This window comes from Vicia villosa, linkage group LG1 (assembly GCF_029867415.1).
Source record: "Vicia villosa cultivar HV-30 ecotype Madison, WI linkage group LG1, Vvil1.0, whole genome shotgun sequence".
In the NCBI taxonomy this organism is placed as follows: Eukaryota; Viridiplantae; Streptophyta; class Magnoliopsida; order Fabales; family Fabaceae; genus Vicia; species Vicia villosa.
In genome coordinates this window covers 121,070,688-121,085,786 of record NC_081180.1, presented here as the reverse complement: position 1 = coordinate 121,085,786, position 15,099 = coordinate 121,070,688, and the positions used below count along the sequence as shown (strand labels likewise).

General features: G+C 33.4%; 3 protein-coding genes across 4 annotated transcripts; 1 reads left to right on the top strand and 2 right to left on the bottom strand.

Annotated features, from left to right (window-relative positions):
• Window positions 1–338: 338 nt before the first annotated feature.
• Window positions 339–2,372, top strand: LOC131644029 (uncharacterized). Its single transcript, XM_058914414.1, has 6 exons — window positions 339–357; window positions 438–506; window positions 1,227–1,558; window positions 1,654–1,758; window positions 1,862–1,909; window positions 1,999–2,372. Exons 3-6 carry the CDS (start codon window positions 1,286–1,288, stop codon window positions 2,236–2,238), a joined length of 666 nt encoding a protein of 221 aa, XP_058770397.1. The 5' UTR covers window positions 339–357; window positions 438–506; window positions 1,227–1,285; the 3' UTR covers window positions 2,239–2,372.
• A 1,219-nt stretch (window positions 2,373–3,591) lies between these two features.
• LOC131644030 (zinc finger CCCH domain-containing protein 3) lies at window positions 3,592–4,383 on the bottom strand. Its single transcript, XM_058914415.1, has 2 exons — window positions 4,054–4,383; window positions 3,592–3,968 (listed from the first exon to the last, which is right to left on the bottom strand). The coding sequence occupies exons 1-2, from the start codon at window positions 4,249–4,251 to the stop codon at window positions 3,792–3,794; spliced, it is 375 nt and encodes a 124-aa protein (XP_058770398.1). The 5' UTR covers window positions 4,252–4,383; the 3' UTR covers window positions 3,592–3,791.
• Window positions 4,384–5,525: 1,142 nt separating this feature from the next.
• Window positions 5,526–9,523, bottom strand: LOC131644028 (glycogen synthase kinase-3 homolog MsK-1). Of its 2 annotated transcripts, none has more exons than XM_058914412.1 (13): window positions 9,370–9,523; window positions 8,634–8,800; window positions 8,433–8,528; window positions 7,907–7,966; window positions 7,529–7,801; window positions 7,382–7,456; window positions 7,232–7,288; window positions 6,974–7,114; window positions 6,845–6,895; window positions 6,498–6,593; window positions 6,325–6,408; window positions 6,022–6,124; window positions 5,526–5,911 (listed from the first exon to the last, which is right to left on the bottom strand). In XM_058914412.1, exons 2-13 carry the CDS (start codon window positions 8,748–8,750, stop codon window positions 5,829–5,831), a joined length of 1,236 nt encoding a protein of 411 aa, XP_058770395.1. In that variant the 5' UTR covers window positions 8,751–8,800; window positions 9,370–9,523; the 3' UTR covers window positions 5,526–5,828. The 2 variants fall into 2 exon arrangements, with proteins under 2 accessions (XP_058770395.1, XP_058770396.1); XM_058914413.1 differs by having other exon boundaries at window positions 9,277–9,401.
• Between the last annotated feature and the right edge of the window lie 5,576 nt (window positions 9,524–15,099).

Here is a 15,099-nt window from a genome sequence, read left to right as displayed (position 1 = left end):
TTTTAATTTTAATTTTTTTTAAAGTTATCTAATATTACAAAAACACTGGCTTTTGCATTGGATCCCATTTAATAAAACCACATAATTAAAATAATAAAAATCAATATAGTTTAAATTAAATACATAATTAAAATAGTTAATACTACTTTAATTTGTATACCAACCTAGAATCCCATTTAATAAAAAGCAACACACCTTCACTTCCTCACTTACATACCCCAACTTGATAAACAGTTAGTAGAAAGAATATTTACAGAGGTACCGCACGTTTGGAAGAACAACAACACTCACACGAACGAATTACCATAACAGTGTTTTCTTTATTTTATGAATGAAAGCGACACGCACTTTCCCTTGGTATATATTTCTTTATTTATATAATTTTTTTTCTTTCTAAATCTAATCGGAATCTTCACCAGTTAATTTGCTTTGAGTAGATAAGACTCAACAACGGTGTGGTGTGTCATCATCTCTTAACTTCAACGTTTTCTTCTTCCCGTTTTCTGGTAAGCAAAATCTTTAACCTCTCTTTAATTTCAGGGTTTTTTATTCTTGTTGGTTGATTATTATCAGATAAAAAAAACTTGCTTAATCTTGATTGTATTCTGTAATATTCTTTGGTTGCGTGATCATCATAGAGAATTGTAGTATTTCTTTGAAAATTCTTGGATGTTTTGTCATCAATTACTATTTTTGTTTGTTAATTGGATGATTTTGGCAAGACCCAATTCTGATTTCAGCTTATATACTGTTATTGAGATATCTGGGATTACAAAATTGGGTTTCTTTTTTTAGTTCTTGAATAAAATTAATGAACTTTTTTTCCTTTGATCACTTTTTCTGATTTGGGTTTCTAGTAAAGACTTTAAATTTGGAGGTGTATTTCAGTTTCAGTGTAATACTGTCATGATTTTAAGTTGCGTTTTAGTTCTGTCGCATCGTATCGCATCGTATCGCATCAGGATGTTTAATATTGGTGAGAATCACAGTCAACTGCGGCTGTTAAAGCCTCGATAATTGTGATTGTGTTGTGATCGCATAGATATTGCGGCCCAAATAATGATTTTGTCAAGTCAATGTTTGATAAGTGGCTTTATGGTATGATGTGTATTTTGAACTGATGATTTGAAATTATGATATCGTTGTTTTGTATAAGAGCCGTCGTGTACGAAGAAAGTTTGACTTTTTTTGCGCGCTTAACCGTGTTTATTGTAATTTAATGTCAGGTATTTTATCGAATACTTTCTGGTTGAAGCTTTGAGTATTAATAGACCATCGTCAGCAAATGGGATCTGAAGGTCCTTCAGCGGCTGTAACGACAGTTTATATAACAGGTTTCAAGAAATTCCATGGAGTTTCAGAGAATCCAACGGAGACAATTGTGAATAATTTGGTGGAGTATGTGAAAACGAAGGGTTTGCCGAAAGGTTTAGTTATTGGAAGCTGCAGCATTCTTGATACTGCTGGACAAGGAGGCCTTATTCCCTTGTACCAGACATTGCAAACTGCCATTACAGCCAAGGATTCGGAATCTTCAAGTTCCAATAAAATTATTTGGGTGAGTTGCAAATATACTTTGTGAGTAAGTTCGCTGTTAATATTCTTTTCTTAATTCTTCTCAAGTTCTGGTTTTTTCTTGTTACGTTTGTTCAGCTGCATTTTGGGGTTAACAGCGGTGCAACAAGGTTCGCTGTAGAACGTCAAGCTGTTAACGAGGCTACATTTCGTTGCCCTGATGAACTAGGATGGAAGCCACAGGTAGTGGATGCATTTCTAACGTGGTTTCGTCAAACCTTTTAGACTTGATCTTTAAAGTACTCTATTATCCTTCTGTGACATTTCCAAAATTTACATGTTGCAGAAAGTTCCCATTGTTCCTTCTGATGGCACAATTTCACATATACGGGAGGTAAATTGGATCACTGGTTTTTCTTTTGCTTCATAATGATTGTTCCATATTTTTGTGATAACTTAGTTTTTTGTCCTAACTTTATGCAGTCTACCCTTCCTGTGGAGGAGATTACCAAAGCCTTGGCAAGTAAAGGTTATGATGTAATGACGTCTGATGATGCAGGAAGGTTTGTGTGCAATTATGTTTACTATCATTCCCTTCGTTTCGCGGAGCAAAACGGAATCAAATCCCTTTTCGTGCACGTGCCGCTTTTCTTTACAATAAATGAAGAAACCCAAATGCAATTTGCTGCTTCCTTATTAGAGGTACTCGCTACAATAAGTTAGTAACACCCAACTCATGTAGTTGTTCTGTGTGGCCAAGCAATATGATGCTTTTGAAAATGTGTGTACAAACTTGAATGAAATGTTACAAGTTATTGTGATTGTCATGATAATAATAATAAGATATTGTTATGAAATGGAAATAAAAAATTTATAGCCTTAGAAATGTTGAGTGCGTGTGACCTTGTGAATAAAAAATAAAAGACATAAAATTTAAGAATCAAGGTACAAACTTCTTAGTGTTATGTTGATATGAAAGTGTAGTATCAAGGCACATAACTTATGCTTAGAATCAACTATCAAAGGAACAAATTCTTTCAACATGTGATTTGTCACCTCCTGCCGACACAACTTCAACTGAGTCGTGCATTGACATCATGATATTCTAACTTTCCAAACCTATGCTAAGAGGGTGCTTTCACCCGTTCATAAAAGCTAGTTTCTTTTTTAGGAAAAAATTCCCACATGAAAGAGGGTCGAAGCTCAGGAAAAGACAGAAGAAACTACCAACTAATTAGATGAGGAGAGAAACTTCCAACAGAATAAATTCAAATGCTTAAAACTATCACTAGCCATATTTACCAAAGCTTCAGCATAATGGTTTTCTTCCCTACATGAATAACACATGCGAATTTCTCAATTATCTATAGCATACCAACAATGTGAGAACCACATGTGCAGTCTAACTCCGGCTCAATAAAAACAGCTCATAACTATGCAAGAGAAATGCTATAAACATTCTCCTTACGACACTCTGGTGTTACAAAAAATATTAAAAATAGAGTATTCCTAACACTCACTGTGCAATATAAATACTACAACTATTCACAAATTTAGAATAGCATACCTTCTCATGCCAACTCAAATAAGTTTGTCCCAGAATATTGATTTTCTAAAGATTTTCCAAACTAAGAATATATAAGCTGATTTTGATTGAAAAAAATTATTTCAAATGTTTTTTCTTTGTTTAACTTTTTTTAATGGAGAGAGAAGGGATTGGCCCATTTTTTACAAGTAAATATATGTATGGAAAAAATTATTACTGCTTTTTTTTAAAAATGTTGATTTATAAGTAGCAACAACTATACATTGTTAGTGGCAACCCAATGAGATACAAAGGTATAGACCATAAATGATTGCTTTATAAGTATCAACAACTATACATTGTTAGTGGCAACCCAATGATAAGGTATAGACCATAAATCATTCTACAAATCAATTAGCCAACTTACTAGCAATATTAAACTTGTTACCCAAGCAAAATAATCTTAGCTTATTGTCCATTTAAAAATCACCTTCATTACAGAAAAAAAAAAAACCTTCATATCAAGACATTATTATCCATGTGCCTCAGTATTGAAATAGGTTTTAACATTGTAATAACAATTAATGATAAATATAAAATCACTTTAATACAGATATACATCAAATCACAATAATAAAGCTACTCTCACAAGTTGTTAGACCTAATTTTAGGTTACACATTGTCTTTGCATACAAAAATTCTAACACATGGAAGGAATGTGATATTGAAAGTGGATGGTAGAATTACAAATCTACCCCCAGTCGACAAAGGGGGTGTAGGAGTATCCACCTTCAGGCGGAGGTTGCAACGACGGCGGTAAATTACCGAACGACACTCCTACATTCCCCGACGGCGTGGTTGTGATTGGTTGCTGTTGCTGTGTATTGGGATGAAAATACTTGCAAGAATCGCCGTAACGACAAAATCCCTAAAGAGAGAGAGAGAGCAAATGAAATCACAAAACTGATTGAGAGTTAATTATGATTGATTGGTGGATCATAGTAGTGTAGTACCTTGTTGACGAAGTGAAAGCAGAAGGGTTGATTAGGTTGTTGCTGTGGAATAGGGTTGTGGTGTTGGGGTTTGAAGGAATCGTACCAACGTGCTTTGGCTTGTTTGTGTTGAGTACCGGCGGCGTGGCGTTTCCGATCTGACGGTGTGTCTTGAAATTGCTTTTCGCAATATTCGCAGAAATACTTCTTTATCGCCATTTTCCTTTCTCTACACCATGCCTCAACTCTTCAAACCCTACGCTTTTTTAATGTTAATTGTATATTTCGATCCATAATAATATATAATATTATTAATTTATTTTGAGACAATCAAATACGGTGTATATATTTTAGTAATTTCATTGATGATAGAATCTTTTGCTATTCTATTATTCTTTAGCGGTAGTTTAAAATATAAGTCAATTAAAAAACAGTGTATAGAATATTAAATATGCACATATCTCTCCTGGAGTATATCTAATAGTAATACAACTTGTTCTTTCAAAGTTAAATTCTCTAATTTGATTTTTAAATAAACTATTACTAATTTAGTCATCTAGGAATGGTAAAGAAAATGTTTCATGTACATACACCGAAAATCCAACCACTCTAACCACCCAAATTGACCGTAGACCGGAGACCAAAACTTGTGGCAACTAAACTTTGATTATTGGTCGGATTCAACTCCCAAGCCAACATCATGTGGAATTTCTCCCAAATGAAAGTTTACCTTTGAAAATTACTTGGAAGTTGGAAAAGTTTGAATCTGAAATGCTAAAAATATTCTTAGTGAATAGAAAGAGAGGAAAAAGAAGAACGGTTTGCCTATCCAATGTCAACACAGTGTGTCACTGGCCATTCTGTTCTGTTTTCGTCACTGCCAAGAAACTAAAGCAACCCAAAATAAACAAGAAGAAATATATATATCCATGACAAAAAAAATGGGAAAATTTTACATAACAAGTCTATTAACCATCCTACTCTTTCTACTTCATAGCAGAGTATAACAGCATTCTTGAAGAAACAAAATAGAAATTAAAGGAATAGCATACAAAATCTTTAGGCAAACTGGAGAAAGACCACTTGAACCTACAGCTGATATGGCATACACAGCAAGTGCAACTCAATTTTCCCAGTGGACTTTGATCAAAGGAATGGAGGATGAGCATCTAAACAGCCAAATGTGAGAAAGGGAATAGTGCTCTTTCAAATGATCAGCGCATAACACAACAAGCAATGTCTACTATTCTGTTATTTTCTTTTGGCAGAAATGGCAAGTACCTGGACCCAATCAAAAGCATGAGTAACCATGGTAAGGTAATATCGGCAAATGGACTTCAGTATTTTGAAACCGAGTGATACTCAAGACAGATCATCGAGAGTTAGTTCTCTGTCAAAATGAGTAAACAGAAACTAACACAAAGGAAGAAAAAAAATCGGATAAGGCCATCGCCACAACTTCAAAATTGTAATAACCATATGCTAAGCATAACTAAATTAAACAACATCTCGTCATTATCTCCACAAGTACAAATACTGGTACAACATTTAGATAATTGCAAACACTTGTCTTCTATTGCATGTTACATTCTGCCGTGATACACGAAACAGGGTATTCTGAATAGTGAATACCCATCAAGGTTGGGTAATATGGGATAGCATATATCTCTAAATTTTCTTTCACAGGGCAACCAATTACAACAAAGATACTAATAAATACCACATCATCAAATAGAATGAATGCATAGCATTCATATTGAAACAACACTTGCGGTATTGTTACATTTCACAACATATTACAAGCCAAGAAACGGGCATTGCTTCCTTGCATGCTCTGGAACCAATTTCACCAAGGTCTCGAGTGGGACTCCTTTCAGTTCTGAAACAAAGGCACCAATAACACAATTTCAGTTACAAGCCCAGAACTATAGATGAAAATTAAAGATCATCAAAGTACAAACACACTAGCCTATTCAAGAAACGCCATACCGTGAGGTTTGAAGTTAAATAGTGGTGGAAGGAAACGGCCAGTTGGCAAGCGAGCGTTAGGTTCACGAAGCTCATCAAAGAAAGGATGGGTTAAGGCATCTAACTGCAGCACATAAAGCAATAATATATAAGTTATATTACATACACCCTCAGAAGATGAGAAAGAGAAACAGCTACTGACTAACTAGATTAGAAACCATAAAACTGTCTATACAAACATGAACCATTGAAGGAAGCACTATTTTACAAGTAATTGTTTAAACAAAGTCGGTTTGAAAGGTCTGCAAGAAATCAGATACTCACAGCTTGGCACCGTAGATTTGGGGAGTATTGTAATAATCTTGATACCAAATCAACAGCTTCTGGAGGCATGCGCTTATGGAAGATCTAGTAAAAGAGAATCATCAAATATATATTAGTATAGTAAGATGAGCTTAAGAATAAAGCATGTAATGCTATAAGATTTATTTTATTACCTTGTGCCATGGATGTGCTTTGATTTGAGGGAATTTAAATTCTGTATAATTAGGATTCATGCATTTAATCTCTTCTCTAGTCGGAGTTCCCAAAACCTATCCAAACAAACAATAAATGGATCATTTACATGTAAGATACTGGTATTGTGCTAAACAGCAAGGCCACCAATCTGCTGATCAACTCATCAATTAAGCCAAAGCATTTTTTAAAGGGTAAAATAAAGTCATATCACCCATTCAACATGCATTCAATAATGTTAGATGTTAAGTGAATTATTAACCAAATAAATCAAGCACAAAAAAGTAATGCAGTGCAATATTGAGTTAAAAGGTATTGCAAAAAATACCTTGATGATCTCAACAAGCTGATCAACTCCACTCTCACCAGGAAACAACGGCTGGAAAAAGCAAATAAATATTTCAATTAAATGTTCTAAGTTACAAAGTTATAGGACTTCGCATCAACAGAGACCAACCTGTCCAAGCAGCAGTTCAGCCAAAACACAACCAACAGACCATACATCAATAGCTGTAGTATATTCAGTTGCTCCAAAAATAAGCTCAGGTGCTCTGTAATACCTTGAACATATATACGATATATTTGGTTCGCCTTTAACCTGTTAAAAATTGGACAAAAACAAAGGTCAAAAAGTAAACAACAATATAACTCAAGACAACAGAAGGTTGGAGAGAAACATATATGTAGTAGACATGCAGACACACATGTAACATACCAAGACTTTTGCACTTCCAAAGTCACATAATTTAACCTGGTGGGTGTGTGGATTGACCTACATAGAAAAGCGTTCAGTTAGTATTTTCCACCCATCAGTCTTGACACCAAAAAAAATGAAGTACATACACAGTAAAAAAAAAGGTCATACCAATAGATTTTGAGGTTTGATATCTCGATGGCAGACTCCAATACAACGATGAATATAAGATAATGCTCTAAAGATCTGCAAGATAACAACAAAATCATTACAACCACAAAAAGGTAAAAGCTGGAAAAAGAAGGGAGACAGGCGTACCTGGTATGTATAGAGCTTCACATAAATCATCGGCATCCTTTGGTTCAACTTGTTGTAATGCTTAATGACGCGATGAACTGTTTCAGGAACATACTCAAGTACCAGATTAAGGTATAGTTCATCCTTTTCAGTGGTTGAAAAGAAACAATGCTTTAAGGAGACAACATTTGGGTGATCAAGAAGGCGCATTGTTTGCAATTCCCGGTTCTTATACCTCTTGTCTTGAAGAACCTTTTTGATAGCCACAGTTTCACCAGTTTCCAAGCACTTAGCCTACAATTATACACGATATCAGAACTAAAGCCATGAAATGCTACTATGTTGAAGTGACAAAAGTAACACATGTCATGATTGAGTCAACAGGATCCATGTTGATACCTGGAAGACAACTCCAAATGACCCATGTCCTACAACACGCTCTGCCATATAGCTTATAGTCTGAAACATAAAGAAATATATAAAATTATTTAATGTAAAAAAATCAAAGAAACTGAGAAAGAATATAGACAATTAAAGATTAAATGCCTAAACCACACCATATGAAATTGTCACCCTATCCAATAGTATCTCATAGAGCATCATCACTAATTAACAATTGGTAAGATACTTGCCAATCACTAGATATAAGAAGAAAAAGAAAAAAAAAACATTATGGACAAGAGAACCAGTCATATGCTAGTCACTGTAAATAGATTCTAGTCAGCAGGAAGTTGAACAGGCATAATACCAAACCCTGAAGCTTTGTTTCGTTTTTTTAATATTTAAGATCAAGGAGAGATGCAACTATTCCTAATTCAAAACCAAAACTACTTTGGGGAGACATTGGCACACAAACAATATCGTAAAGTTTGATGAGACGGTGCAAGAGTTGAATGATTTTGAACCGCACAAACCATTGATATACCTGCTTTGGCTGACCATTTCTACCACCAATAGTAGTCACAATAATATGTCCAGTCTCCGTCCCATTGCCGCTGTCAACAACAGTAGCTTCCATTTCCTACAACAGAATAAAGCTGTAAGCAACACTGCCCGAAATTTAACATCAAACCAACACACACAAAACAAAACTAAGTGCGAAGAAAGAACAGAATGAGCACCATACCCTATCATCCCTAATTTTCATATCATTCATTTCCTCTGGCAATACATCAACACCAATTTCACCATTACCACTGGCTTCTCTAAAACCCGAAGTTGGTGCCACGCCAACCGACGCCATCTCCACTGAAACCCTTTTGGTTGTAACCACTAAAATTACTAATCAACTACCTGCCAGAATAAAGAAGAATTCCATCACACTCGAAAACGTTTCTTTATTAGAAAATCAAAACCATATCCGCAACAAAACAAACCAACATGAATTTAAAACAATAAAAAAATACAAAAACCAATCTCAGCCAATAATAACTAAACAACCATTTCGCAATCAAAAATCAACCAATTCCATGTAAACACCATAAAATCCAACGGTAAACGCATCTTCGAAATGAAAAATGAAGAAAAACGAAAAACCCTAAACTGAAGATCGTTAAAATCGAACCGATCTAAATTTACAAAACAAAATTAACAAACAGAGAGTTAGACACATACGAAAAACAAACGAACAAACAAAAAAACAAACATGAGTAACATCGGAGAGAAAATTATAGAAGAAGAAAAAAAGAGGGAAATAAACAAAAAATAAATAAAAATAAAAATAATAATAATAAAAATAAAAATAAAGAAATAGAAGGAAGAAAATATACAGTTTTGTTTTTTTGGTATGAAGAAAGATAGAAAGAAGAAAAAAAGGAAGGTTGAAATTAGGAAGAAGATAGATCGACGTTGTAGAAACATACCAAGGAAAGCAGAGCATGAGTAATGGTATTTTGTGTGAGCGACAGTTCTTCTGCTTTTTTGTGTGGTGTGCTATAATGCGCTGGTGACAGTCAAGGAAGAAAACCCACTCCAATTATTTATTTTTATTTTAATTAGTATTTGTCAGGTGAATAATAAAAAAATAATTGAAAAATGTAATGTGAACGTGAATCAAGTCTGGCTTTGGTAACCTATACTTTTGACCGTTCAAACATCAATGTTCAAAACTCACTGTGCAATCAAATTGTAGTCACAGTTAGTAAACGATTATTTAATGCGCCATTAGACTAGAACTAGAAATAGAAGTATGCACTTTTGTTTTTTTCGCGCCTTTGTTTATGGTGGATCTTGTGTTTGTAATTGAAAAATAAAAGTTTATTTACTACTCTCCCACATTACCATGTAGGGGTGCTCGCGGTGCGGTTTGGGCGGTTTTGACGAAAAAAATCATCCGAACCGCAAGAGAAAAAATAGTGCGGTTTGGTTTGGTTCGGTTGGCTTTTAAAAAAAATCCGAACCAAACCAAACCAAACTAATGCGGTTTGGTTCGGTTCGGTTGGTTCGGTTTTTTACAAATATTTTATTGAGCCATACATACACATATATATATATATGACAACATAATTTTATATTTAGACATTCATACACTAACAAATAACAACAAAACTCGTCATATTTTGACAACGATTTTCCATTTAATATGTAAAAATTAAATTAGACAAAAGTGGAATATTAAACATAAAATAATAGCATAAAACAATATAAAAATTATTATAATGAAACAAAAAAATAGAAGAGACGAAAGATTAGTGAAGGTGAAAAAGAAAAAGAAAAAGTGTTGAGAGATTAGAGTAGAAGATGTGCGATAAAAATGAAACTGAAATACGGAACATTTACATAAAAATGAGAAGGTGAAAAAGAAAGAATATAGGAGAGTAAATATTATAGAAGAAGAGGGAAGATGTATGTGGCAAAGAAGGTGAAATAATGTTATTAGAGATTTGAGAAGATCGAGACTGAAATTATATGGGTAAGGATGAGAAAATTGTTCGTAATCATAAGGCTAATGTATAATAGGTTTAATTTTGGGTTGGATGTGAGTTAAGTAAAATTTAGGTTGTAACATAATGCGGTTTGATTCGGTTTGGTTCGGTTTACAAAATACAAACCGCAAACCGAACCGAACCGTGCGGTTTTGTTAAAAAATGACCCAAACTAATCCGAACCAAATGCGGTTTTTTGCGGTTTCGGTTTGGTTTGGTTTGGTTTGCGGTTTTCTATTGGGTTGGTTTGGTTTTGAGCACCCCTATTACCATGTTTATATGAACTAACTATATTTATGTGAACAAATTTCCAAGTGGTGACAATGAACTTTATTGTTAAATGAAATTTATGTTTCTAAATATATGTCATGCTTCAAAATTAATTTCGCTAGAATAGTGTCACCTATAAAGAATAATACAAGTGACTTTCATAATTACCATTACAGGCGTCAATCCATTAATTTCTTTTTTTACAAAAGTGTTTATAATTAATTTACTATTATATATATATATATATATATATATATATATATATATATATATATATATATATATATATATATATATATATATATATATATATATATATATATATATATATATATATATTGTTTGATGATACAACATGATATAATAATGAGAAGTTAATTATGAATCTTATCATAAGTTGTCTCTAATTCAATTTCTTATCGAGAGTTTGACTTAAATTTGAAATCAACATTATGAATATTGATCTTATGTGTTTTTGGAGGATCAGGCATTTTCAAACCAAAAAGCTTATTGGACTTTCAAGTTGGACTTGTGTTGCTATTTAAGGAGACATTTACCTTTGTGAAGACTCATACCTTGCCCAACTCAGCTTTAAGCTTGGCGTGCTAAATTGTTATTGAGTTTTTGTTTTGTTTTGTAATATTTTACTCATGGATTATATGTTTTAGTTATGAGAAGAAAGTATTTAAGGTGTATTATTATTCTATCATTCATATATCTTTGTAATTATCGAAACACTTTGGATAATATTTAAGTGAAAGTGACAGTGTCTCAAATTCAAGGGAATTTGTATCGAAGTTCACGGGTAGCATTAGGAAAATAGACATTAAATTATGAAAGTTCAAATAAGATCAACGTATACTTCTGACTATTAAGAGTTTTTTTTCATTGGGTTAATACCCCCCAGACGTATGTGACTTTGCACCGAACTGAGTTAACAATTCTAGTGTTATTTAAATGTTGTTTTTATTTTTTTTGTTCCGCATATTTATTATCATACACATTGTTTCAACACTGTGTCTGACATCTTGTCATCAGTTAAACAAAATTTCAAGAGCCTATCCGAAAACATTTATATGAAGTCCCGCATTATGTGAGACATTATGTCTCGCTCTGTTTGCTTGATGTGCGGGGACATTTGTAGCATTTTCCTATTCATATATTTTATTTCCAAATGAGATTATGGTCCTTTGAGGTTTTTACCAGACACGTCTTTTCCCATTAATAAAGTATTTATCGAATACATTGTGCTTTCTTTATCTTAAAGATGGAGTAAATAAATGTTAAACAATTAGTTCAAAAAAATTGACCCACAAATCATTTCCTTTTTTAGTAAAAAAATTCTTCTATGTAAATGAGGGTTTTCCTCGTTTCATTTTACATCATATATTGGTTTTTCTCAAGGCAAGTATGATGAGCAATCCCTTTTCATTTACAAGAAAGATACTCAGATGACCCACATCCTACTTTATGTTGATGATATTATCCTTACCACATATTCTGATGCTTTGCAACAATCCTATCATTTCACTTCTCAGTTTCAAATTTCTTATGAAAGAATAGGGACACCTGAGCTACTTCTCGGATATTGTAGTCACTCAACACCAAAAAGGTTTATTTCTCTCATAGAAAAGTATGTCGAGGAAATTATTACATGCATTGGAATGTCTTCTTGTAAAGTGCGTCCAACTCATACCCATTCAAAACCAAAGATGAGTGTCACTATAACACTCCATATAAGGATCTATCTCTCTATTGTAGCCTTGTTGGTGGCCTTCAATACCTAACTTTTACTTGACCAGGCATTTCATATGCAATACAACAAATATGTTTTTTCATTCACAACCTGATGGAAAACCGCATGCAAGCTCTCTGACGTATTATGCGTTATGTTTAGGGAACACGAAATTATGGTTTATGTATCTATCCCTCATCTATAACCTCATTAATTGCATATACAAATGTCGATTGGGAAGGATGTCAGGATAACCAAAGATGCACCGCTAGTTATTGTGTTTTTCTTGGTGATAACTTGCTCTCTTGGTCATCAAAATGGAAACCCATGTTATCTCGCACTAGCGCTGAAGTCGAATATCATGGTATTTCCAATGTGGTATCTGAATCGTGTTGGTTGTGCAACTTTCATCTTAAGTTACATTGTCTCAATCTCAAGGCCATCTTGTCTATCGTTACAACGTGAGTGCAATGTATCTCTCTGGTAATCCATTTCAACATCAAGGAATGAAACACATCGAGATTAGGAATGGCAGGTAGACCCAAATCCGCGGGGCCCACCCGAACCCGAGTCAACGGGTGAAAACTCGAGGTTACTGGGTTCGGGTGTCACCCGATATTTCGGGTGCGAGTTTGGGTAGTGTGAAACTCGCGCCCGAAACTCGAAATCACACCCACTTATATATATTGTGGAAAGTTGTAGAAAAAATATAGGAAAAATATATTTTATGTATTTTGTTGTGGGTTCAGATTTGGGTGAAAAAATTCAAACCCAACGGGTGTGGCGTGGGTGTTATTTTGCCACTAGAATAACCTTTGGGTTCGGGTGGTGATTCAGGGTACGGGTTTGGGTATTCTGAAATCCGCACCCGACCCTACCCGTTGTCATCCCTAATCGAGATGTATATTCATTTAGTTTGCAAAAATGTAGCTCGAGGTTATGTCTGTGTTCTTCACATCCTATCACGATATCAAATTGCATATTTTTTTACAAAAGTTCCTCCTTTCATATTGTTCCAGGATTTCAAAGACATTCTTAATGTTCGTTAACCTCCCGCTTCAATTAGGAGGAGATATTAGAATATGTCTCAACGTCCGTCAATTCTCTAATAATCAATTATATTTATTAGCTATTATTAGTATTAATATAGAATTTGCCGAGAGTTGTATATAATTTACAAATCGTATTAATGAAAGGCAAAAGGAATATATTCTCTCATCAAATGTGGAATGACATTGTGAAACATACACGATTCAAAAATGCCAAGTTTCGGTAAATATCTAAGAGAAAAATATTTCTCATGAGATATCCTCTCACAATCATTTTAACCACATCAGTGATAAAATACAAAATTGATGTCTTAGAGGGTGTTTGTTTGATGGATTCAAATAGGATTTTCGAGAATGTGAGGTTCAGAATCTCATATTCTCATGTTTGTTTGAAGATTTAAGAAATTATTCCCAGGTATTTTTTATTCCTTGGAATAAAATTTACTCATGGAATTTGAAAGATTTATTCTTATGTTAATGGGTGGGAATCCTACATTCCCATGAGAATAAAAAATAACTACCAGTAACTACCCACCTATGTATTACTTTTAATATTTTTGTATTTATTTTTAAAATTTTAAAACTATAAATAAAATAAAATTTTAAAATATTTCTAAGAACTTTAATAACTTGCCAAACAAATTGATGGGAACTATTTTCCCACCAATAAGATTTCTGAGATTGTAAATTTAATCCATCAAACAAATACACCCTTAATTTTGTTGAGAATACCACCTTATATAAATTACCAACGAGTTATATTCCTATTTTCACATGCAATATGCAAAGCTACCTATAACAACTCGTGACCATAATGAAAATATTCAAATGAGTTTTATTTGGGAGGACAATGACCAATCTCAAAATCTTCCCTTGGTTACCTTTGAACATTATTGTATTTTGCATAAAAATGGATGTTTAGAGATTTAACACCCTCATGTTATGAATGAAGCCTTCCTAAAGAAGATATTAAAGGGTTTGATTGAGAGGTCTGATAATTTGTGGTGCCAAGTCTTTTACAAGAAATCCTAATGAAGATATTAAAGGGTTTGATTGAGAGGTCTGATAATTTGTGGTGCCAAGTCTTTTACAAGAAATATGGGAGAGAATAAAATTTATTGAAGAATATTACATCACAACAATAATTATTCTATATTCTATTTAGAAATCTCTTGTGTCCGATAGGGGTGTAAAAGTAAACCACTTTAATAGAAACATTTTAATAAATCTAGTGCACCAATCTTAAAAGCCCAAATTGATTTCCATAAAAACGGCCTATATCCATATTTTTAAACCCAAAAAATTTGGTACCTAATTTAAATTCAAAATATCATAGTCTCCACTCCATCATACTAGAGTTTCCCTTTTTTTCTGATTATGCTTCCTCTGTTCAATATTTTCCAAAATCAAAATCAATTGCTATATATAACAAATTTTATAACAAACTCATGTATACTTCCACCACACTTGCACTTTCACCTTGTAATGATGGAAAGGATGGAAGTCTTAGAAACAAATATGAATATGAAAAACAAATATGAATATGAATCATTGGAGGAGGTAGTCATAAAGTAAGAGAAAATTCACGGGATGGAAAATCATGATTTAATTAAA